This window comes from Hemitrygon akajei, chromosome 5 (genome assembly GCF_048418815.1).
Source record: "Hemitrygon akajei chromosome 5, sHemAka1.3, whole genome shotgun sequence".
In the NCBI taxonomy this organism is placed as follows: domain Eukaryota; kingdom Metazoa; phylum Chordata; class Chondrichthyes; order Myliobatiformes; family Dasyatidae; genus Hemitrygon; species Hemitrygon akajei.
The window spans coordinates 68,192,348-68,216,597 of NC_133128.1; the positions used below are offsets into that span (position 1 = coordinate 68,192,348).

A 24,250-nucleotide genomic window follows, 5' to 3' on the forward strand; every position below is an offset into this window, starting at 1 on the left:
ACATTATGTGGACAGAAGGGTTTAGTCTCGTACTAATTTAATTAGTTTAATATTGGGCTGAAGACCCTGTTGCTGTGATGTACTGTTCTGTATTTTAACCTCATCTGTCCAGTTATGGAAGGTAGAATCAGCCACAAATACCATCCGACAAAACATATTTCATTTACTGATTTACATGCTGTCTAACACTTGTACAGTCTCACACATATCTACAAGTATTCAACCATAGCAGAAATATCATTAGCACACATAGAAATAATGAAACACTCAGTAAATAAGACCCTTTTTTCTCTTTTATGGGAGAAGTTTGTTCACAACTAATACCCACAGCAGAAAACTGGAGGAAAAACTCTTCCAATCTCAACACCTCACCATATTGGAAGGGAGTATATAGGCATCCGTTAGTCTCGTGAGACCATGGATTTGAGCCTTGGAAGGTTTCCAGGGCACAGGCCTGGGCAGGGTTGTATGGGAGACTGGCAGTTGCCCAAGCTGCAAGCCTTCCCCTCTCCACGCCACCGATGTTGTCCAAGGGAAGGGTACTAGGACCCAAGCAGTTTAGCACCGGTGTCGTCGCAGAGCAATGTGTTGTTAGGTGCCTTGCTCAAGGACACAAACACGCTGCCTCAGCTGAGAGGAAGGGCGTGTCCTTACTATAATGAACTGTCTTACCACACAGTTAGTCAGTAGTGAGGATCAGAACTACTGTAGTGTGGTGCTAAGTATACATCCAATCAGCTAACTCATAGCCTATCAACCCCCATTGCACAATATCTTCTTGTGAAATTCCATATTTCACAGATATCTCTCTCATCTGACCTCTCATTATGAATGTCCTCGTGATTTGTCATGGAAATTATCCCAGCCCTTTCCTCAATTCTTCTCCATGCCACCCACTCACATTTTGTACAAACATTACTGGAACAAAGAATGATTTGTAAGGTTTATCATTTCCTCTACAGGTTAAGCTGGATTTGGACTTGGAGCAAACATGGTAGAAAGTCATCCATCTCCATCCATTTTTTTATTTGCCCTTGAAACAGCAGTATCTGTGAATCCTAAGCTTTCTTTATATTGGTAGACATTTAGCAGATGTATTTTGAAGGAAGAATTATGTTTATCGTTCATTGCTATTAAATTATTGTTGCACCACAAGTTTGCATGGAATGCTGCGTGTGTATATTACCTTATTTAACACTGATCGTGAAAATAATCGATTATTTTAGTATATTCAGATGCATGACAATTCTGCATTGAATCTAATATGTGTTTTTCTTAACTTTCTGCAGTTTCACAAAGATTTCTCATTAAAAACCCTGAAGAAAGCTTCCAGCTCATGCTATTTTTGAAAAGGTGTTTAACTCCTTGCCTAGTTTTGTTCACAATGCACTCCAGGGGTAGTACAGTGGAAAGATAAATTGTCTTCAAAGGCATTGCCTGTGGACTGGAGATGCGTCTGAACGCCATACGCTACAATGGTTGCTCAACAGAGGATAAAATCAAAGCAGCAGACAAAAATAGGAACCAGCTTCCTGTCAAATTTCAAAACAAATGTTTCCCCAGTCCTCCTACTGAACTTTCATCCTCTACTTCAGATTCAAACCCAAAGAAAGATGAACCCTCATTTAAGTACAAATTGAGAAGTGTCCAATGTCACCCAACTTGGAAACTTTTCTCAGGTGGTTTTGCCACTTAATAAGTGCAGACAAGGGGTCAGCAGTGCACCAACTGCATCAGTGACTCACCTTTTAACAGAAGCTGCTGCAGAACTAACTGCACAGCCCTCAATCTCTGCACCAGGCTGTGGTGATAAATCACCATTGGACAATAATTTCAGTGAGATGCTGAGATTGGCCAGAGAAGCCCTGAAGCACAGTAAGTATGAATGTAGATAAGATGGTCATCTAGAGCCTGTTGGAGAATCAGGGGAGGGTAGCAAGGAGAACTGGAGAAGCAGTAACAATATATTGCAGAACACGAGCAGACACATGGTGCAGGATGCAGACACATGGTGTAGGATGCATCGGGGTAGTTTCCAGGAAAATAAGCCAAGAATCTATCAACACTGACCCAGGTACAGCTTTAAATTCAGGGCCAGCACCTAAGCCTACTGGCTCCAGCACACCTGCAGCAGAGAATGGTGGGGAGCCAGCTGAGCCTCCATCAGATGAAGCTATTTTACCAGACACTCCAAAGACATACTCTGGAACATCAGAAGTTACCAGAAGCAAAGCTGGTGTATTTGGCATGGAGTCAATAGGAGGGGAGGTCTGCTTACCCATGCCAACTCTCATTGACTGCAACCATATTCCCATCATCAGGGATGAAATCCCAACTTCTAAAGTGGCACATAGTTGTTCACATCTTAAGGACATAGCTGACAAGATCCCCCCACTTGAATCTTCTGCTGAGATTCTCCTGTTGCTTGGCAGAGACACCATCTGTGTACATGAGGTACATGAACAGTGCAATGGTTGGCATGATGGACCTTATGCTCAATGACTAGACCTAGGTTGGGTCTGTGTGGGTGAAGTATGCCTTGAAGGTGCTCATAAGCCCACTGTCAGTGCATTTAAGATTAATGTCCTGGAGAATGGGAGTCAAGGTCTTTTCAGACCCATGTGAGTAGTATCCATGTGAAAGAGAAGAGAGTAGGAGTAGCAGTAGTTTGTACATTTGTAAGCTACCTCTCAATGAGGAGCAACTGAATGGGGCAAAGTTTAGAATCATTCTTGAATACAGAGGACGTTTAGTGCATCAGAAGGCAGGAACCTCTCCCAATCCAAAGTTACATTAATCAACTGTCCCTTTCTTGATTGTGAAGGGCTATGGTGATTTGGAAGATGTATTGAGGGAGCTCAGCTCACTTTAGAGGTATCTCACACAATCGTCATTCTGGGTGAGCACCACGTCACCGGTCTGCACATCAGACAGTACCACAAACAAGTATGTCATCAAGGACAACATTTTCAACTGCAATGAGACTGCTTCAAGATCAGTCTCTGAAACTGCCCTTCTTTTGCCAAAGACCTAATAAAGCGATCATTTGACTTTTAGTTTCAGAAGGTAAGTTTGACATCATGCATGTCAGGCAGGGAATGTTCTGCTTCTAGAGAAACTGTTCATTTTGTATGCAGTTTGTTCTGTATAAGCATCACTTCCTGTAGGTAAACTGTTCTTTAAATCATTTCCTGGGTGGTGTAATTTGGATTTCAACTTGGAATAAACACTGTAGGAAGGCATCCATTTCCATCCACTCTTTATTTGCCCTTGATACAGCCTTAAACTTTCTTAATATTGTAAGCATTTGGTAGATATACTTTGAAGTATTATGTTTATTGTTCAACACTATTAAGCTATTATCATACCACAAGTTCACTCTAGTCCACAACATAGCTTTAGAATGTTGTATGTGTGTATTACCTTGTTTAACACTGATCATGAGAATAATCAATTATATTAGAATATCCAGGCACACAATGATTCTGTATTGAATTTAATATGTGTTTTACTTAACTTCCTGCAGTTTCACAAGGTCTTCTCATTAAAAACCTTGAAGAAAGCTTCTGACTCGGGTGATTTTTAACGAGGTGCTTAGCTCCTTGCCTAGTTTTGTATGCAATATGCTGTGAGTGGAGTAGACTGATTCTGATTCTGAGCTTGCTACCAGCAAGAATAGGAAGTCAAAAACATTAAAAGTAAAAACTGTTGACTTTGTCTGAAAGGCAAGCTTTGCAGAAAGTAAATAGATGGACCTGCGGTGCTATGCAGGTAGTAAAGAATAGTAATGAGCAGTAAGAAGGCCAAGAATGATGAGCATGTTGAGATTGCTATATATTTTCAAAACTATTATAGTCCTTTCTTAATCACCCAGTCATTACTGGGACAGATTTTCACTTACAGTATTCTTTGCGCATATAACTAGATAATTTGTAATTAATTACCATTATTGAAGTTAACTGATATTAATTTCTATACAGGTTCAGGCATAATGCCCACACTGGGTTAGGGAACTCAATCAAGAGAATAATTACAATGGTGTAGAGCTCTCTGTGCTGATGGCAGAAATGATCACCATGGTTAAGACAATGAGGAAGTTGAAACCTTCTTGGCAGATCAGTGATACATTGCAGGAAATTCCTCCCAACAGTTCAGGAGGAGTTACTGCGGTCAGAAGGATTCACATTCAACTGCCTGTTTGTAAACTTGGGCCCAGAATCTTGACTGACACTCCAGAGCAGTTTCACCCCATCTAATGTGCTTACTGTAAAACTTGGTTGCCATCTAATATACTCTGTAATTCATAATATCCCTCCAATGGGAAACCATAAGATAATTTTCACATTCTGACACCAATGTTGCTGCAATTGGTATGTGGATTTAACAACAGTATGTAGCCAGGTGAAACAGATAATTGTGCCTGTTGTTTCCAGCAGGAGGGAAAATAGGATAGGACCTTTCTCCCCAGATGGCCTAAAAGCTTGCTGTTCACATGTGCTTGGACCAGTGTCTGGTCCATATTGGAAGGTGACAGACAGCATTGCTGATCCTTTTGGTTGATTTATTTTGGTGACCATGTGAGGAGTGTTACTTATGCAGCTCCTTTTGTACACTGCAGAATGGTGTAGGTCTTTGTGTGAGTCATTACTTTAGCCTTTTATTTAACTAATTTTGCTTAAACTTGAACGTGGTATTTGTATGGCTAGTATTCAAACTCATGTGAACCTGAGGGGTCATTGATGTACTTTGTTATACTGATGCAGTAACTTTACCTAACTCAATTTTGCATTTATGCATTTTATTTCACTGTGACACAGTTGAGATTTTAGCCTTTTATGAGCCATAAGCTAAAGATAGTACTATTGCACTTTACTCAGTCTATGGTAACTCAGGGGCTGTATTTTATTTCAAATTGGACAATGTACAATGTTTCTAACAAACTTCTGTTTGTTAATAAAATCTGTTAGAATTCTAAATGTCTTTGTCTGTCTGCCTGCCTTGGAGGTCCAGAATTTGCTGTGCTACTGGTTCAGAAGATACAAGTACTTTCAAATAGAACCTCAAATATCAATGAAGATATTTTAGAAAGGTTATTCATTGGACCTCTGAAAACTCTTTAGCTGATGTTGGTAGTTCTCCGAAGTTTAATTTCTATATAGAAATCAGAGATGATATTGGCTGCTTGCCAAGATCCTGGGGTTATAATGAACACAACAATAGGTAAAGGAGCACCAAAGAAGTTTCTTAAGAGAGGCATGATCATGAATTTTATTATGGAAATTAATAATTTATGAATTAATTCATATGAATCTGAAACAACCTTGGAAAAATGCAAACAATTTTCTGACACCCAATAATAAAGTGCAGTAAAATTAACTACAGTATTTTTGATGTTGTCTAAATAAGGTTTTGTGAGATGCTACAATAATTCCTTGTGTTATTTAAGGTATCTTATTGATAAGGCAGCCTCATGTTGCATTAAAGGAGTATTTGCTTAACTGAGGAGATTCTGTGGTTGAGGAAGGTTGGGTTAATGTTGTGGGGTGGTTAATTTTTGCTTTTGTTTTTTCTTCTGTTTTTATTCTGATTTGTATGTGTATTTTCACTAGGTTTGCTTTTCATTCTGCATCCACTCATGGCTTTTCACCAAATGATTCTGGTTCTGTAACTTCAGAGTTTCATGCCTTCTATCATATAGGTATTTTTCTATTCAATAGCTTTTTATTCAGAAAAATATGCAGTATGAACAGACCAGTTCTACATATGTGCACAATCTATATTAGATGCACCTTCTTTTTGCAAATGGATTCAAATAAGGTATTACAAAAACAGAAATAATTGTGTTATCTCTTTACCAAAAGGCAGTTCCCCTAATTCCTACATCCAGATCAATTATATAGAAAATAAAGAGAAATGAAAAAAAAAACACACCTGAGGACACTTGAAGGTAACCTTTGCACAATGATTGCCTTTTCCTAATGTTGAAGGAAAGAATTGAACAGGTACTTCAGTTGTAGATTGAGGATTCACAATTATCTGTGAACAGGAAAAATAAAATCATAAAATTGATGCTAACTTTCAAGCTTTTAATGTATTATATTGACAATACAATATTTTATGCAATTACTGCATCTTTCTACAAGCAGCAGTAGATTGCTAGGATCAAGAGGTCCTCTGCTTTTGTACAGAATTTCAGAATCTGATGGCCATCTTTGGAAACCATAGACCACAATTAATGTCTGTAAAAGTTATATGTTTGGGCTCTAAAACTGCTAGGCCTTAGCAGAATCAGCTAGGATATCTACATTGTGATTCTCAGTGCTAGTTTTAATTTCCTCCAGAATTTGTGCTAAAAATTCTTTAAGCCCATTTATTATATATACAGAAAGTGACAAGCAATTTTGAATCTTGATAAATTTGACCAAATGACCAATTTAACCACTTTGGACTATTACGTCAACCCCAGAGAGCAGATGGGTCCCTTATGATATGCTGAAAGTTGTATTTGCACCTCTTTTTCATTTTACTCACATAGTTTCTGTATGATAATTAACAGTGTATAAAAACAGAACTCGCTCTCCCCTCATTTTTGTTACTTACAAGATGGTTTTTGTCCCTCTCTTTTATTTCATGTATAGAAATTGTCAGGACCTTTTGTGATACATGATGAAATAAGAAAAGCAATAAAACATTGCACACAAATATACATATGCTAAGTGAATAAGGAGTAATGGTGCAGGATACAAACAGAAAATGTTGGAAATACTCAGCAGGGAGATAGTATACTTACACCAGCATCACCCACATCAATTTATTAGTTAGTAACATACAGAATATTTGCCAGTGTGTCCCAGCCAGAAAAGAGATATTGCTACTTGAAGCTTTATTCAGGATTTCAAAATCTAAATTGCTCAAGTTTTACTTTAGTGATTCCCTGCAGCCGTGGCCTCTTAACAACACTTTGTATTAGCACCCGGATTAAGTAATGAGAACACAGGACAGGATCTCAAAGGATAACTTATAGGGTGTACCATTTTATTATTATGAAGAACAATAATCAGCTTTTGAACTTGATGGTAAAGTTAGTTATGTCTTATGGGTTACATTTGGGCAATTACAGGTAATTTAGATTTCTTGAATGAATTTAATTGGAAATAATAAAAAACACCAATTTTTTTTACCCAATGATTTTCTTCATTTTAAAAAAAGTTCTTTTAAGTGTTTTATAATGTGTGCAAATGTTAGGGACACTTAACAGAATTCAAAATCCATGACAAATATCACAGGTGGCTAACTCAGGCATGCCTTTGACATCTGTCATATACGTTAGCTGCTTTTTCACGGGCAGAGCTTACTTTGGCTTGTCCATGTTGGGAAGGACCTTATTGCTGCACATAGCCTTGCAATTTCGGATCAGACAGCATAAAGTAGTACTGAAACAGCTGGTAAAATGCTGCACCCATACCACTCTAATCATGCAAATGTGAGGAGAAGGAGAATACGTTACAGGGAATGTTACTGAAGAAATGGGATTAGTCCGTGAGGCATAGCAGGCTATATGCAACTATTATCTTGCTCTACTTTATCAAGAAATACAGAATATAGAGTCACAGGAAGCATAGTCTCTTTCCCTCTAAGAGCAAATTCTGTCTCAATATTTGTACTTGTAGCCATGATACTGAATTTCAGGAGGGTAATCTGATAACGGTTATGACAAATTTTATTGGGAAGGAGAGCAATAGACCAGGTACAAGTTTGTCTTTGACAACCAGTAGTATTGTAAGTAATGGTTCTCTTGCTCTTTCTGCTGCTTTTCTTAATCTTTCTTCTAGTAGAGGTGTTCATCCTTTTTGACTGAAAACTCCATAACAGGTCTGAAGATGGTGTTAATATACTGAGTTATTCAGGATCTTTTGGGGGAAAAGAAATAAATGTTTGCTTGGAGACATTGTTACTTCCCTGATGCACCAACAGCAAGCTGCTAACGTATCTATTGCAGCATGGTATATCACTCGGACAAATGTTGACATGCAGACAGCTCACACACTACTAAATGGTAACTCTGAGATAACAAATGTATTTCCTGATGGCTTGTGGTAAATTGAGTCACATATACAGTTCTTTTTCTTTCCCCTTCCCCTAGTAGCCTTTACACATTGCTGTTTTTGTTGTCACAATAGTAGATGTGATTGACAATTATGAGTGAGAAGACATCCTGCACCAGCAAAAAGTTGTTCCCAACATACAACAGTAAAGGTCTGGTCTTCTTGTTTAACTGGAGAAAATCTGTGTTAGTCTAATAGGAATCGGATAAATAGTTTGAAAACAGAAGAAATCTTTAACTGTGAATTACAAGACCCAAAACAGAAAAAAAAATCCTTTGATCACACCATCACTTTATACAGATACTTACGGGCTTTCTAGGATCAATATCTACTGAAAAATTTGCTGGGTTGCTATTGTCAACTTCCAATTTCAGAGTTTCAATGGTAGAGTTAGTGAGAGGGATGATCTGACGAACCCATCTGCAAAAAGTACAATCACATGCCTATAATGTTTGCACAAAACTACTTCATTATACATAAAAAATCTAACAAATCACCAATTTTCATTTTTCAGCATGACTTATATCATGTACACTAAAAGTATGAATATAAAACATTGAAATAATGTTCAAAAAGTCAGTAATGTATTGTACTACAGTACAACAATGCCAGTTAACATATCTATAACTGAGTTTCAGAATAATGCTGGTGGGATTTATCATTACTAAATATTTTGACATGTTACAGATGCAAAACAGTTGTTTAAAATTACATAGGAATAGGTTGAAATTCCTTCTCATACTCTTTAAATGTAAATACAAACTTATCTATAGAAAAAGTACTGTACATTCCCTTCTGTGAAATGATGACGGAAGGCAGGATGTTGTAAACATCTGTTCTTACAAAGCATCATTGATCTGAAATATTTAATGTTTCACTCTTCACAACTGCTATCTGACCTGTTGAGGTTTAACTCATAACCTACTGCCTTATTACATCACAGAAGTAGACATTTTTGCCCATTGGGTTCCATCAGAACCCAGCAGAACAAATTTATCAATCCATTTTCCCTTATTTCCCTAAAACACTACAGTATACTCTCTCATTAACTCCTCAGTTTTGTTAGCCACTCATGTACAAGAGAGGGCAAATTATAGCATCTAATGTTTTCCTTTGTTTTTATTCTGTTCTTTTTCTATATAGAAATTAGAATAGTACAGTACAATACTGTCCCTTCAGAGCATAATCTTGTACCAAACTTTTAACCTACTCTAAGATCAACCTAATCTTTGCCTCCTACGTAGCCATCAATTTTTCTTTCATCTGTGCCTGAGTCTCTTAAACGTCCCTAATGAATCTGCCTCTACCAGCACCCCAGCAGTGAGTTCCACTCTTTGTGTAAGAAAACCTACCTTTGTGATCCTCTCAATACATCCTCCAATCACTTAATCCTTACAATTAATCCCCGTCATATTAGCCATATTATATTTCAAACCTTGCCAGTCCTTTTTTATTTTCAAAAGCAGCTGTTAAATTAACTATAATTTAAGACATTGTAGTCCATTTTATTTTTTTTCTCCTCTAAAATATGCTATGTTCCAAGTCCATGGAAGCCAATTTTTCTCTGCTGTCACACCGAAAAAGGCCATTAATCATGTGTAATTCTTTACAGATAGAATCATTTATTTATAGAACATCTAGATTGTGATGCTAGTCTTTAAAGCTCAGTTCATTTTTTCATCTCTAATCATACTTATGAAGAGCTGACAAATCAACAAAATAGGATTGAAATTCATCCTCTGTGGACTACATTTGTCAGTAAATTCATCAGGAGAATATTCCAGTGAGGTTATTTATTCAGTTAAATAACAAGTCAAATTTTATTTGCAACTGCATATTTCCATGCTCAGTTTCAAAAAAGTTACAAAGCAGATTTGGAGATTATAAATTCAGAAAAACTCAGTTGGGCAGAAGAGACAAAAAAGATCTATGATAGGATAGAGAGTTAGTCATAAATGTCATATAATGGAAACAAGCCAGTCAGCCCAACTGGTCCATGCAAATCTAGATTCCCCATCCAAGCTAGTCCCATTTGCAGCATTTGGCCCATAACTTTCCAAACCTTTCCAATCCCTGTAACTGTCTTTTAAATGTTGTTAAGGTACATGCCTCAACAACTACCTCTGACAGCTGATCCTACATAAATACCACCCTTTCTGTAAAAAGTGTCCTTTAAGTTCCTCTTAAATCTTTTCCCCTCACCTTAAACCTATGCCCTCTAGTCTTTGATACTCTGACTCTGAGGAAAAAGACAATACATTCACTCTATCTATGGCCTTCATTAATTTATACACTTCTATAAGATCATTTTCAGTCTCCTATGCTCTAAAGAATAAAGGCCTAACCGGTCCAACCTCTTATGATAACCCAGTCCATCAAATTTTGGCAGCATACTTGTAAATCTTTTCTGCACTCTTTCCAGTTTAATATATTTCCTATAGCTGGAGGACAAAACTGAATGCAATTTTCCAAGTGTGGTCTCACCAGTGTTCTGTACAACTACATCACGGCCTCCCAACTTTTATACTTAATGGCCTGACTTCAAAAGCCTTTTTCACCACACTGTCTGCTTGTGACTCCACTTACACATAACTATGTACTTGTACTCCAAAATCCCTCTGTTCTACAATACTCCCCAGGGCTCTGCTGTTCACTGTGAAGGTCTAATCTGGAGCTGACTTCCCAAAATACAACATCTGCAAGACAAAGGTCCGGTACTGGTGACTAGCCTCAAATGATAAATCCCATCCCTGTCCCCTTATAGATTTCATCAGAGACAAGCTGATTTGCAAGGAAAACATTGGTGGTTCTCAACATAATTGTTGGCAAAAGTAAGTACATTATGGTCCATTTGTACTTTGAATTCCCATCAAGTTAGTTCAGATGCAGCTGTCAGGTATATTCAGGGGTTATCCTAATTTACCGGGGTTAATAAAGTATAGTTCCCATTTAGGGTGTTTATCCAAAACCTCTCAATGAATAACCAAATTAATTGAGGTTACAACAAATAAACCTTCAAGAAACTTTCCAAATCCTGGATAGATCGTCACAACTACTAGTTCTACAAAGTTGCCTTGTTTTGGTTAGAAATAGAAAATCAGAGGTTGTAGCCCCTGTTTCTAATATAAAATAGCTCTCTCCAAGTTCCACTTCCTTAAATAAAAAAGCAGAATTTTACTTTTACCTTCTATTCAAATCCCTTCTGATTGAATTAGCTTTATCTGAATGCCTTTGAAACAAATGCATCATGGTTATGGGTACAAGATATTCCAAGTCAGTGGACATTCAGTCTGATCTTCTTTTGACCTCTTTCATTTCATTAAAAAAGTCTCCATAAATGTGTGTGCCACAGTAGCATAGCAGTTAGCATGATGCAATTACACCTTGGAGCATCAAAGTTTGGAGTTCAATTCTAGCGTCCTCTGTAAGAAAGTTTGCACTTTCTTCCTGTTTGTGCGTGGGTTTCTTCCTGGTGCTCCAGTTTTCTCCCATAGTCCAAAAACATACTGATTAGTAGGTTAAGTGGACATTGTACTGTGATTAGGCTAGGGTTAAATCAGAGGGTTGCTGGGTGGTGCAGCTCATTGGGACTCTTCCATACTGTATCTCTAAGTAAAATAAATAATCCTTTTTTTCCATCACAGTGAATATCTTAGGACCTTCTTTTGTGATTTACAATGAGAAAAATCATAAATATCAAACCTGGAATTCAAGATGTATAATTTCCTTCTTAAACATAAACCAGTTTCCAACAATAATTTGCATGAATACATAAACATTACAACACAGAAACAGGGAATCCTTGAAAGCAGTTGTCCTAAATACACTTACCTTCCCTGATCTCAATATCCCTTTATCACCTTTCCTTTCATTCAACCTTCCAATCTGATTTTGAATATCCGGATAAATTCCCTTAACCAATAATGTTAGTAATCAACATAGGTTCACATTTCTTTGAATATGTTTTCCCTAATATCATTTCACATAAATCATGAATGGCTGTGATGCTTCACTCCCAGATCAACAAAAAGCCTTGTTTACGCCTTTGAATTCCTGCAGCATCTGGTGACTCTGTGATCTGTCTTGGACAGCAACATCAGAACATCTTTCAAGAGGGTGAACTGTTGCAAGGCATCAGGTCCTGAGGGTGTACCTGGGTGGGCACTAAAAACCTGTGCCAACCAAATAGCAGGAGTGTATATTGACACTTTCAATCTCTCACTGCTACAGTTGGAGGTTCTCACCTACTTCAAAAGGATGATAATCATACCTGTGCCCAAGAAAAACAGAGACAGTTGCCTTAATGAATATTGTCCAGTTGCACTTGCATCTACTGTGATGAATTACTTTGAGAGGTTGGTCATAGCCAGAATCAACTTTTACCTAAGCAAGGACCTGGACTTGCAGCAATTTGCATTTTGCCATAATAGGTCTACAGTAAATGCAATCTCATTGGCTCTCCACTTGGCCTTGGATCACATGGACAATAGCAATACCTATGTCAGACTGCTGTAGGGTCAGTCTACAAAACAATCATCCCCTCAGCTCCAATTAATAAGCTCCAAAACCTGGGAATGGATCCTTGACTTCCTCACCAGAGGATCACAGTCAGTGTGAATCAGCGATAACACCTCCTCGCTGTCAATCAACACTGGCACACCTCAAAGATGCATGCTTAGCCCACTGCTGTACTCTTTCCACACCCACAAATGTGTGGGTAGGCACAGCTAAAATGTCATCCATAAATTTGCCTATGACACAATGATTGTTGGCAAAATTTCAGATGAGCCATAAAGGAGTGAGATAGATCAGTTAGAGTGGTGTAACAACAAGAATCTTGCAATCAATGTAAATAAGACCAAGGAACTGATTGTGAACTTTGGAAGAGAGAAGTTGAAGGAACATACACCAGTCTTCATCGAGGTATCAGTAGTGAAAAGGATGAGCAGTTTCAAATTCCTGGATGTCAACATCTCTGAAGATCTATCCTGGGCTCAACATATTGATACAATTACAAAGAAGGCACAACAGCAGCTATGTTTCATTAGTAGTTTTAGGAGACTTGGTATGTTGCCAAAGACTCTCACAAAATTCTACAGATGTACCATGGTGAGCAGTAAAAATGGTTGCATCACCATCTAGCATGGAGGAACCACTGCACAGGATCTGAAAAAGATGCAGAAAGTTGTAAACTCCACCTGCTCCATCATGGGTACTAGCCTCCCCAACATTGAGGACACATTCAAATGGCAATGCCTCAAAAAAGCAGCATTCATTATTAAAGATACCCATCACCCAAGACATGCCCTCTTCTCATTGCTATCATCAAAGAGGTGGTGCAGGAGCTTGAAGACATTGCCACTCAGAGTTCTGAATGGGCAATGAACCCATAAACACTACCTCACTCTATTTTCCTCTCTATTTCTCTATTGTAATATATAATTTTTTGTATATTTATGTATTACAATATACTGGTGCTGCAAAATAACAAATTTCATTACATATGCCAATGATATTAAACCTGATTCTGATTCATTTCATCATGCATGTCTGATTTTAGACATTTCAGCGTTGAGAAACTCTTTCTATTGAGTCTACCTCTGTCAAAGACATTTGTATCACACAGCTCTAATTACCCTAATGAAAATGCACTAAACTTTCTCATTCTATTTGTTACTATATTTCTTAAAATTGGCAGCATCTTACTGGACACAATGATCATGAGACTTTTATAAGATACGACATTGACGTCATTATTCTCAGTTTTTACATTCTACAACTTATTGATGAAATATAGAACTCTATTTACTATTTTAATGATATTTTGGGATGATGTGCTGCTTTTAACATCTGAATCAGAATCTCCAGATTTTCACACTCGGTCTACCATATTTTAATATCGATTTCCTCAAAATACTGTAGTACTTCACATTTACTATAACTGAATTCTATCTTCCAATATTTAGCCCATTCTTTCTCTTATAAGTATATTACTATAGCATCCTTTGATCTTCTCAATTATTTATTATTCCCACTATTTTGGTATCATCCACAAATATCCTCATTATTCCTTACCGACCTTTAAACAAATCAAAGCTGATGGACCCCATTGTGGTTCCTGGTTACCATATCTGCAGCAAATATTGGTTTCTTGAGGAACTTGAACTCAAAGCTGATAATCTGAAATCTGAGCTCCAAACACTGTAATGCATCAGGAAGGGAGAGCTTTACCTGGTTACTGTGTTTTGGGAGGCAATCACACCCATTAGATTAACTGCTGATCTAGAAAGGTAATACTCTCTGGATTGCTAGCTAAACAATGTGCAAAATGGCACAGGGTCAATAAGAATTAGAGTAAATGCATTATATGAGAAGTGGGTTTGAATTTGTAGGACAAGGTATCAGTAGGGAAAGAAGGGAACTGTTCTAATGGGATGGATTTGACCTGAACCATGCCGGGACCAGGATCCTGGTAAATTGCATTAATGGGACTATGGATAGGATTTTAAATATTGGGGGGGGGGGGGTGTTCTACAGATGGAAAACTATGGATGAAATAAAAGGGAAAAAGAGGTTACAAAAGTCTCCAGAAAAATCAGAAAATAAGACAAAGTTTAGAAAAGAATAAGAATTGCACTTCAGGCAACATGGAGATAATCCTGTATACAGGACTGAAGGTGTTGTTATATTTGAATGCACACAATATACAAAACAAGGCAGATGAGCTTATAATGAAGTTAGAAATTAGTTGGTATAGGTATCTAAAGTCATGGCTGACAGATCACAACTGGGACCTAAACATCCAAAGACACACGTCCTTTGAAAAGACAGGCTGGTGGATAGTGGGGTGGGGGAATGGCTCTGTTGTTAAAAGTAGTTGAGTGGGGAACTGAGATTGTTTCAGAGATTTCACTGAGAAGTGATGGAAGCCAAGGTGAGTTTCTAAAATGTTTCTCTTTCTTTCTTTATCATTGCATAGAGAAAGCAGAAAAAAATGAAACCTAGGGCAGTGGTGTGCCCCTCTTGCATGATATAGGAAGTCTTTGATGATCCTGATGACTATACCTACATGAAGTGCTTTCTAATGGTGCTTATTACAAACCGTTAGGGAACTGTAGCTAGAAATAGATGACCTACAGATCATTCAGGAAAATAAAGGGTTAATTGAAAGGTGTTACAGGGAGACAGATACTGTCAGGAGAGGAAAAGGGAATAGGCAGACAGTGCAGAGTGCTCCTGTGGCCATTTCCTTAATAACAAGTATACCACTTTGGATACTGCTTGTGTGAGCGACAGGTATCTGGCACTGAGTCTGGCACAGTGGTGGTGATAGGGGATTCAACAGTTAGAGGAGTAAACAGTAGATTCAAAAGTAACCCATGATAGCTGTTATTTTACACCTTTCCAAAATCTGCTTGCTTATCTGTTTCTTGGAGTCCTGGTAGTTTGTTTTTGGGGGGGAGAGAGCCTATAGAATACTGCCAATAGAATGATTGCTCCCTTCCTGTTTCTGATTTCCAACAACACTGACTCAGTAAAAGATCCCTCCATGATGTCCTCTTTCTCTGCAGCTTAACAATGCCACTCCCACTCACCTCTTTTACCTCCATCCTTATTCCTTATGAAACATCTAAACCCTGAAACATCCAGCAGCCAATCCTGCCTTTGTGTCAGCTGAGTCCCTGTAATGCCCATAATGTCATAGTTCCATGTGCTGATCCATATAAGTTTATCACCCTTATTCTTAATACTTTTCACATTGAAGTAGACACTTCTCAATGATCCACTGACTGCATTTATGTTTTATCCACTGTTTATCCTTCCTCACAGTCTGCACAATGCATCTATTTTTACAGCAACTACTCTGTCATCTGACCTAACACTCTGGTTCTCATCCCTCTCCCCACCGTGTTCAAACGCTCACAAACAGTTCCAGCAAATCTGCATGCAAGGATATTGATCATCTCTTGAGTTCAGGTGTAACCCTTTCCTTTTGTGCAGGACATACCTTCCCCAGAAGAGATCCCAATGATCCACAAACCTGAAACCTATGCTGCATCAACTCTTCAGCCATTCATTTGATTGCCACATCATTCTATTCTTACTCTCAATAGCATGTGGTATGGGCAGCAATTCAGAGATAGGTAACCTTGAGGACCTGCTTTATAGCTTCTTTTGTAGAAACATAGAAAACCTACAGCACAATACAGGCCCTTCGGCCCACAATGCTGTGCCGAACATGTACTTACTTTATAAATTACCTAGGCTTACCCATAGCCCTCTATTTCTCTAAGCTCCATGTACCTATCTAAGAGTCTCTTAAAAGACCCTATTGTATCCACCTCCACCATTGCCGGCATTCACCACCCTCTCTTTTTAAAAAAAAACTTACCCCTGACATCTCCTCTGTACATACTTCCATGCACCTCAAAACTGTGCCCTCTCATGTTAGCCATTTCAGCCCTGGGAAAAAGCCTCTGACTATCCACACGATCAATGCCTCTAATCCCTCTGTTTGCTCACCTCCTTCTCAAGAATGCTGAAGACTTGATCTGAGATGCCTCTGACCCTGGGACTTGGGAGGCAACATACCATCTTGGATTCTCATTCTTGTCCACAGAATCTACTGTCTGTTGTCCTAACCAATGTATTACTTTCCTCCCCTACTTCCTTTTCGTGTGTGCTCACTGCAAGGAATCTGGCCTCTGTGACTTACCCCTGGTAGGTCGTCCCCTTCCAATAGCATCCAAAGTGTGTACTTGTTATTGAGGGACTGGCCACAGGGATAAGCTGCAATGGCTACCTAATCCCTTTCCCTCCCCTGACAATTATCCAGGTACCTGCATCCTGCAATCTCGGTGTGACTGCCTCCTCTAACTCCTATCTACAAACCCTCTGAGCCTTTCATATTTGTGCTCAGTTGTGGAATATATATCAAATCTGTTAAACAAAAGTAGCATGAAAAAGCCAAAGAAATTTTAATGCAGGATAATTACCTGTCTCTACTCAGAAATAATGTGTTATGGAATGGAGTACTTACTTCCCCAGCTCACTTTGGAGCTCTGGTAGTGTTAGTGGTGTTGGCTGCACTGCAATAAGGTCCAGTTCATACCAAAATTCTCCTATGAGGGCTGAGTACAAAGTAACACTGCAGATAAGAGAAGATTAGAAATGTAAATTTTCTGCTCATCTAACAACAAATAGAAATAATTTTTATGGGCATTGTATTGTTATATTTTTGGTGACAGTGTCTGAAATCATCATGATTGTTATCTCAGATACAGTAAATTGCCTGGTTATTTCAATATATTTTATATGCAAAGATTCTCTGTATGAATTTCATTACATGCCATTATAGTCTTGTCAATAAAACTATTAAGATGATTATTATACTGATCAAACTGTATTGCAACTAACTTAGCAATAACAAACTGGAAGGTTTGAAGGATAAAGGCAGGCTAGCAGTTGTAACATAAATTAAGCAAAATTTTGCAAACTTCACTCATGTACTATAGTGTCATAGGTGGGGTAACAAAAGATAAGCAGTATATATCCAGATTAGGAAACAGAATCTCATGAATACAAGCAGTTCTGGGGAAATGGACATAAACAACCCATTGAAGCAGGAAGAGAAATGGATAATCATTGGTTAACATAGATCATTGGCAAATTTGAAGTCCACAATAATATCTCTGAATTTTGAAATATATGAATTAATCAAGAAGAGAAAATTGGAATGTGTGAAAGACAGAATGCACTAAAAACTTACCAAGTATATACAGTGCCTATAAAAAGTATTCACTCCCCCCAGAAATTTTCATGTTTTATTGGTTTACAACATTGAATCACAGTGGATATAATTTGGCTTTTTTGACACTAGAAAAAGACTTTTATGTCAAAGTGCAGACAGATCTCTGCAAAGTGATCTAAAATAGTTACAAATATTAAACTCAAAATAAATGATTGCATAAGTATTCAGCCCCCCCCCCCCCCCCCCCTTTAACATGGCACACCAAATTATCACTTGTGCAGCCAATTGGTTTTGGAAGTCACATAATGGAGATCTGTTTTTGGAGACCTGTGTGCAGCCAAAGTGTCTCAATTGATTGTAGTAAAAGTACACCTGTACCTGGAAGGTCCAACTGCTGGAGATTCAGTATCCCGGCAAAAACTACACTATGAAGACAAAAGAACACTCCAAGCTACACCGCAAAAAGGTTATTGAAAAGCACAAGTCAGGAGATGGATTCAAAAGAATTTCTATGTCACTGAATATACCTTGGAGTGCAGTTAGTCAATCATCAATAAATGGAAAGAAAATGGTACAGCTGTAAATCTGCCTAGAGCAGGCCGTCCTCAAAAACTGAGTGACCACACAAGAAGGGAGCTAGTGAAGGAGGCCACCAAGAGAGCTATGACAACTTTAAAGGAGTTACAAGCTTCAGTGGCTGAGATGGGAGAGAATATGCGTACAACTGTTGCCCAAGTGCTTCACCAATCACAGCTTTATGGGGGAGTAGCAAAGAGAAAGCCACTGCTGGGGGAAAAAATCTCACATAAAATTTCAGCTAGAATTTATCAGAAGGCATTTGGGAGACTCTGAAGTCAGCTGGAAGAAGGTTCTATGGTCTGATGAAACCACAATTGAGCTTTTTGGCCATCAGACTAAACGCTATGTTTGGCATAAGCCAAACATTGCGCATCATCAAAAATGCACCATCCCTACCGTGAAGCACAGTGGTGGCTACATCATGCTGTGGGGATGCTTCATTGCTGCGGGCTCTGAAAAGCTTGTGAATGTAGAGGATAAAATGAATTAAGCAAAGTACAAGGAAATCCTGGAGGAAAACCTAATGCAGCATACAAGAAAATTGTGACTAGAGAGAGGATGTCTTTTCCAGCAAGACAATGGCCTTAAGTATAAAACCAAAGCTACCCAGAAATGGCTTAAAAACGACAAAGTAAATGTCCTGGTGTGGCCAAGTCAGAACCCAGACCTCAATCCAATTGAAAATTTGTGGCCTGACTTGAAACAGGATGTTCACTCATGAACACCATGCAATCTAACAGAGCTTGAGCAATTTTGTAAAGAAGAATGCGGAAAAATTGCAGTGTCTGGATGTGCTAAGCTGATAGAGACCTAACCACACAGACAAAAGGCTATAATTGCTGCCAAAGGTACATCTACTAAATAGTGTCTTGAAAGGGATGCATACTTATGCAATCAATTATTTTGTGTTTTATATTTGTAACTATTTTAGATCATTTTGTAGAAATCTGTTTTCATTTTGACATGAAAGAGTCTTTTTTCTGTTAATCAGTATCAAAACAGCTGAATTAAATCCATTGTGAGTCAATGTTGTAAAACAATAAAATATGAAAACTTTCAAGGAGGTGAATACTTTTGATGGGCACTGTAGATAAGTGGAATGCAGTGGACATGGCTTGCTGAGATTTTCAGAACTCTCATTGCAAGCTTGTTAAAATAAATTGGGCAGATTCTGAAAGAAATGTTAACAGTGTGAATAAAAAGATTGGCCAATGAACTGAAATCAAATTGATAGGGATAACAGATTTTTTAAAAGCATTTTAAGTACTTGGTGCTGATCTTAGATTTTCTTTCAGTAAACATTGATGAATTAAACCTAGACAACACAATATTAACAATTTTGAATATCTCTACATACCACAACTACCATCTTCCCCTTATCCATATATTTAGTCACTTTCTCAAAAATAAATTAGCATATTCTGCCTTTAATACATTTCTAAATATTTTGCCAAAATGTAGAACCTTTGGAAGGATTGCAAATGCTTGATATACTATACCTTGGCCATTTTATACACCAACATAAAATCAAATGTCCCTTTTGTGCCAGAAATCATACTCATAAAACTTCAAAAGTGATGGAAGAGGTTTATTAACTTGCCATAATATGACTGAGTCACGATTGGAAATATGTTAACGTCAGTGACATCTTAAGCTGAAAATAAAGGTTTTGTTCCTTCTAAATGCAATGTTAAATAAGGAATAAATATGGCGCGCAATGAATCATCTCATATCAGTCTTTGTGATCCATTTGTGAAGCACATTTAATTTAGAATGGATTCAAGCGTATCCTGTACCTAAATTATTGACATGTCTGGTCTGTAGATCTCACGTCCTGCTATTTAGTATCTGTAGTGTGCTCTCCTGGAAAACCAGACTCCCATGGAATACTTGTATTTAACTTTATTAGACACTGCTTTGAATCTGAACACAAAAATGGCGATGAGGTATATAATGTGTTTATTGTGGTTTACTGGATTACACTCTGTTAGAAAATTGTGGACTGAAATTCCACTCATTGTCTTAATGGTATAGTAATAGCTCTTTCAGCACAGCCAGTCCAAGTTGTCACCTCTATTCCATTGGAGTTGCCTCCTCTTTTCATATCTCTCCTCATGCAAGTCTATCAGCACAGTTATTAATTGCAAACATTCTTTGGTTCTTCAGAATTCGCCGTTGAATTTTTTGGTGAGGATTTGTTTTACTGATGACCAGCAGTTATGCTTTTCCCACAGGTGGAAACATTTTCTCTGTACAAACTCTGTTACAGTCTTTCATCTTTTTAAAGACCAGAAACAGATTTGATTTGGAACTAAGGAAATCAAGAAAAATGGGGGTAGGTACAGAAAACTGGCTTTGAGGTAAAAACAGATCTACCAAGATCTCATTTAATGGCAGAACAGCTGTGAAAGGTCTACTGCTTCAACTTCTTTTTTTGTCACACTTCAACCTTCTGTTCTCAAGGGGAAAAAAAAATTAATTTATTCATCCTTTCCTGACATGAATGCCTCTACATTCTTGGCATCAAAGTTGAAAGTAAATTTATTATCAAAATACACTTCTGTCACCATATACAACCCTGACACTAATTTTCTTGTGGGCATACTGACTAAATGCAATAACCATAATAGAATCAATGAAAAACCGCACCAACTGGGCAGACAACTAGTATGTAAAGACAACAAACTCTGCAAATAATAAAAGAAAAAAATTAATAATAAATAAATAAGCAATATATATTGAGAATGTGAGATGTGTGTCCTTGAAAGTGAGTCCAAAGGTTGTGGGAACATTTCACTAATGGGGCAAGTGAAGCTGTGTAAAGTTATCCCCTGTGGATCAGCAGCCTCATGGTTGAGGGACAGTGACTGATTTTGAACCTGGTGGTGCGAGTCCTAAGGTCTCTGTACCACCTTCCTGACAGTAGCAGGGAGAAGAGAGCATGTAAGGTATTAAAAAAATTACTACATGTAACAACAAAATAATAAATAAATAGTGCAAAAGAGGAATAGTAAAGTAGTGTTCATTTTGTTCATGGACAATCAGAAATTTGATTGCACAGAGGAAGAAGCAGTTGCTAAAACACTGAGTGTGTCCTCAGGCTCCCCCCTCTCTGATGGTAGTAATGAGAAAAATGTTATGTCCGAATGGTGAAGTCCCTTAATGATGAATGCCATCTTCTTGAGGCCACACTTTTTGAAAATGTCACTGATGCTCAGGAGGTTTGTGCCTGTGATACAGCTGGCTGAGTCACTGCACCCTCTTTTGATCCTGTGCATTGGAACACCCACGCCAACAAACCTTAAAAGATGATTAGGGTTGGAAATTAAATATTGCCTTTGCCTGTGGTTTCCACATTCTATGACTGTGTACATTTTTTAAAAAATCTGTCCTGTTTAGGGTGCTTTTTTAATGGGTTGACTCTTAAAAAGATAAGAGTAATGCAGTGCCCCTTACCCAGAGCTGTGATCTTCCACTTCACGGCTGTGAAATGCAAGAAAATTCAAGGCTGAACCTTAAGGTATTTACAACACCTTATCAGTTTGTTAGAGAAAGTGAAGCAGTAATTGACAGGAGCTACAGCGAGGTAGTCATCCCAAGGATACAGGAGACAGATAAAGGAGTGACTGTCAGGAGAGGGAAGGGAGAACGTCAGATAGTGGAGAGCAGCCTGTGGTCGTTCCCCCTCAGCAATAAGTACTCCATTTCGAGTACTGTTGGGGGAGAATGACCTAACTGGAGGAAGCATCAGCGGCCGTGCCTCTGGTACTGAGTCTGGCCTTGTAGCTCAGGGTAGAGAACTGAAGAGGATGGCAACAATAATAGGGGATTCTATAGTCAGGGGAACAGATAGGTGTATCTATGGACTAGAAAAGGAAACACGAATGGTAGCTTGCCTCCCAGGTGCCAGGGTCTGCGATGTTTCTGAACGCATCCACAATATCTTGAAACTGGAGGGGTGTGAGCAGCCATAAGTACATATTGGTACCAAAAGCAAAGGTAGAAAAAGGAGGTCCTGAAAAAAGAATACAGGAAGTTAGGAAGGAAGCTGAGAAGCAGGACCTCAAGGGTAGTAATCTCAGGACTGCTGCCTGTGCCACGTGACAGAGAGGATAGGAATAGAATGAGGTAGCAGATAAATGTGTAGCTGAAGAATTGGAGCAGGGGGCAGCAATTCAGATTTCTGAATAATTGGGACGTCTACGAAAGGGACGGGTTGCATTTGAATCCGAGGGAGACCAATATTCTTGCGGGCAGGTTTACTAGAGCTGTTGGGAGTGATTTAAGCTAATATGGCAAGGAGATGGGAACCAGTATAATAGAGCTGAAGATGAGCCAGCAGGTTTACAAGTAGATGATGGATGTAACATGAATGTAAAGAAGGACAAGCCAATGATAGGGTACAACTGCAGACAGAGCAAAGAGATAAGTTGTACCACAGAGGCAAAATTCATAAGGGTGAAGAATGCAGGACTGAAGGAGGTGTATTTAAATGCGCGTAGCATTCAGAATAATTTAGACAAACTTATGCTACAATTAGAAATTGATTGGTATGCCATTGTGGGCATCACTGAGTCATGGCTAAAAGAAGGCCATAGTTGGAAGCTTAACATTGAAGGATATACTTTGCATCAAAAGGACTGGCAGGAAGGCATAGGTGGTGGCGTGGTTCTGATGCTAAGAGATGGAATTACATCTTTAGAAAGAGGTAGCATAGGGACAGAGAATGTAGAATCTTTGTGGGTGGAGTTAAGAAATTGCAAGGGTAAGAAAACCATTATGTGAGTCATATATAGGGCTCCAAATAGTAGCCAAGATGTGGGGTTGAGATTGCAAAGGGAGCTGGAAAAGGCACGATACAAGATAAGGGTAATGACACAATTATAGCATGGGACATCAATATGCAAGGGGATTGGGAAAATCAGTTTGGAGACGGAACACAAAACAGGGAATTTGTTGAATGCTTATGAAATGCCTTTTAAGAGCAGATTATGCTTGAGCTTACTCCAGAATAATTGTGTAATAACCCAGATCTTGTTAGAGAGTTTGATGTAAAGAAACCCTTAAGAGGCAGTGATCATGATATGATTGACTTCATACAGCAGTTTGAGAGGGAGAAGCATAAGTCACATGCATCAGTATCGCAATGGAATAAAGAGGGGAGCTTGCCCAGAAGGAGGATACTGGCGTAGATGATGGCAGAATAGAGGTGGCTGAAGTTTCTGAGAGTAGTTCACATGGCACAGGATAGATATGTGCCACAGAAGATGTAGTTCTCAAATGCAGGGGTAGGCAACCATGGCTAACAAGGGAAGTTAAGGACAGCATAAATGCCAAGGAAAGGGCATACAAGGTAGCAAAAGTGAGTGGGAAGTTGGATGATTATGAAGCTTTTAAAATCCAACAAAAGGGAAAAGATGAAATATGAGGCCAACTAGACAATAATAAAAAGCAGGATACCAAAAGTTTTTTTTTCAGTAAATAAAGAGTAAAAGGGAGGTGAGAGTTGATATTGGACCACTGGAAAATGATGCTGCTGAGGGAGTAATGGGGGCAAAGAAATGGCAGATGAACTTAATGGGTACTTTGCATCTGTCTTCACTGTGAAAGACACGAGCAGTATTCCAGAGGTCCAAGAGTGTCAGGGAGCAGCAGTGAGTGCCATTGCTATTACAAAGGAAAAAGTGCCAGGCAAACTCAAAGGCCTTAAGATGGATATGTCATCTGGACCAAATGGACTACATCTCAGAGTCCTGAGAGAGATTGCTGAAGAGATAACAGATGCATTGGTCATGATCGTTTCAAAATCACTTGA

The 24,250-nt window shown here is 38.5% G+C and overlaps 1 protein-coding gene across 1 annotated transcript in view; it reads right to left on the reverse strand.

Moving 5' to 3' along the window:
- Positions 1 to 24,250, reverse strand: part of LOC140727211 (cilia- and flagella-associated protein 47-like) — a 596,979-nt gene that overhangs the window by 129,261 nt on the left and 443,468 nt on the right. The window contains exons 51-53 of the mRNA XM_073044476.1: positions 17,146 to 17,253; positions 8,414 to 8,525; positions 5,932 to 6,036 (exon numbers count right to left, since the gene is read on the reverse strand). Of these exons, the coding sequence (XP_072900577.1) occupies positions 5,932 to 6,036; positions 8,414 to 8,525; positions 17,146 to 17,253 (325 nt within the window). The remainder of the gene's footprint in view (positions 1 to 5,931; positions 6,037 to 8,413; positions 8,526 to 17,145; positions 17,254 to 24,250) is intronic.